This window comes from Ricinus communis, chromosome 3, assembly GCF_019578655.1.
Source record: "Ricinus communis isolate WT05 ecotype wild-type chromosome 3, ASM1957865v1, whole genome shotgun sequence".
Lineage (NCBI taxonomy): Eukaryota > Viridiplantae > Streptophyta > Magnoliopsida > Malpighiales > Euphorbiaceae > Ricinus > Ricinus communis.
In genome coordinates this window covers 12,923,648-12,925,750 of record NC_063258.1, presented here as the reverse complement: position 1 = coordinate 12,925,750, position 2,103 = coordinate 12,923,648, and the positions used below count along the sequence as shown (strand labels likewise).

The 2,103-nt window shown below is 35.5% G+C and overlaps 1 protein-coding gene across 1 annotated transcript; it reads right to left on the bottom strand.

The window, feature by feature from the left end:
- Positions 1 to 319: 319 nt before the first annotated feature.
- On the bottom strand, positions 320 to 1,289 carry LOC125369546. The gene is made up of 3 exons (XM_048372317.1): positions 1,039 to 1,289; positions 848 to 971; positions 320 to 712 (listed from the first exon to the last, which is right to left on the bottom strand). Exons 1-3 carry the CDS (start codon positions 1,287 to 1,289, stop codon positions 320 to 322), a joined length of 768 nt encoding a protein of 255 aa, XP_048228274.1.
- Between the last annotated feature and the right edge of the window lie 814 nt (positions 1,290 to 2,103).

The following is a 2,103-nucleotide window of genomic DNA, read 5'->3' as shown; positions in this document are numbered from 1 at the left end:
GAAAGAAAGAAGAAGAAGAAGAACTACCACCTTTTCTTTCTTCTTCCTCTTTTCTATCATATTAATTTTCTTTTTAGGTTTAATTAGCCCCTTTATTTTTGCCATTAGTCAATTCAATCCCTTAACTTTTTAATTCTTATTATGGACTTAATTGTAACATTTATAATCTTCTTCTATTTAACATTAGCATTAATACCATACATATCTCATGCATTTCTCATATCTATATGATATGCATGTTATAAAAATAAATGTGAATGCATTAGGTGGGCATTATATTTTCTCCCCACCTTAGAGAATTTCGTCCCCAAAATTAAAGTTACTCACCATTCTCAGAAAATAGGTAAGGGTATTGAACTCTCATGTCTTTTTCCACTTCCCATGTAGCTTCTTTTGGTGAATGTTGACTCCACTTAACCTTTACTATTGGAATTTCCTTGTTACGTAACTTTTTTATCTGCCTATCAAGAATTCTAGCAGGTTCCTCTTTATTATTTAAATCTTCAGTTAACTGTATTTTTGACTCTTGTACTATATGGCTAGGGTCAGATCTATGTCTTCTTAACATGGAAACATGGAATACGTCATGTATCTGCGATAATTCCTGTGGAAGTGCTAACCGATAAGCTAAGGGACCAACTTTTTCCAATATCTCAAAAGGGCCAATGTACCTCGGACTTAATTTTCCTTGCCTGCCAAACCGTATAATGCCCTTTCATGGTGACACTCTCAAAACCACTTTTTCACCCACTTCATACTCCATCTCTCTTTTATGCTTGTCCATATAACTCTTTTGTCTGTCTTGTGCAGCCTTTAAGCATTTTTTGACTATTTAAATCTTGCCTACAGTTTCTTGTATCAGTTCAGGATCTTCTAATTGTCGTAACTCATCCATATCCCAACAAACAGGACTTCTACATCTTCTGCCATATAGAGCTTCATATGCAGCCATACCGATACTCGAATGATAACTGTTATTATAAGCAAATTCAATCAATGGTAAGTGCTCATCCCAATTCCCTTTAAATTCAAGCATACAAGCTCTTAACACATCTTCTAATGTTTGAATTGTCCTCTCCGATTGTCCATCTGTCTGGGGGTGAAATGCTGTACTGAAATGTAATTTTATCCCTAAAGCTCTTCGCAAACTTCCCAAAAAAATGAGATGTAAACCGCGGATCTCTGTATGACACAATTGATGTTGGCACTCCATGTAACTTACAATTTATTCCTGCCAATTTGCCTAGTGAATCACTTTGTTGCACAGGTAGAAAATGAGCAGATTTCATAAGTCAATCAACAAATACCCATATGGCATCATGCTTCCTGAAGGTTCGAGGCAATCCTAGAACAAAATCCATCATTATTGTTTCCTATTTCCACTATGGAATAGACAATGGATGAAGCTTACCAGCTAGTGCCTGATGTTCAGCTTTTACTTGTTGACATGTCAAACATTTTGCTACACATTCAGCTGTATCTTTCTTCATTGTAGGCCACCAATAAAAGGATTGTAAATCCCTGTACATTTTAGTGCTTCCCGGATGCATTAGGTACGGTGCATAATGGGCTTCATTTAGAATTTCTTCTTTCAATTCTCTTATATTTGGAACACAAATACGTCCATTAATCAACAGCATCCTATCGTGTCTCAATGCAAACTGTTCATTCATTCCTTGTTGCACTTTATCCTTCATTTTTCTTAAATATGGATCACTTATCTGCCTTTCTTGAATTTTACTGTCCAATAAAGGCTTGACATGCATACTTGCAAGAAGTATATCATCCTGAAGTGCAATTTCTACATGCAATGTTCTAAGCTCTACCAATAACTATACTGCATGACAAGTCATTCCAGCACTTTTCTTAATGGTTTTCCTACTCAAAGCATCAGCAACTTTGTTGGCTTTTCCCGGATGGTAATCTATAGTACAATCATAATCCTTTAACAACTCCATCCACCTTCTTTGTCTTAAGTTTAACTCTTTTTGTGTTGGGATATATTTCAGATTTTATGGTCAGTGAAAATCTAATATGTTTCTCCATACAAATAATGCCTCCAAATTTTTAGAGCATGCACAATTGCTGCCAATTCTAGATCAT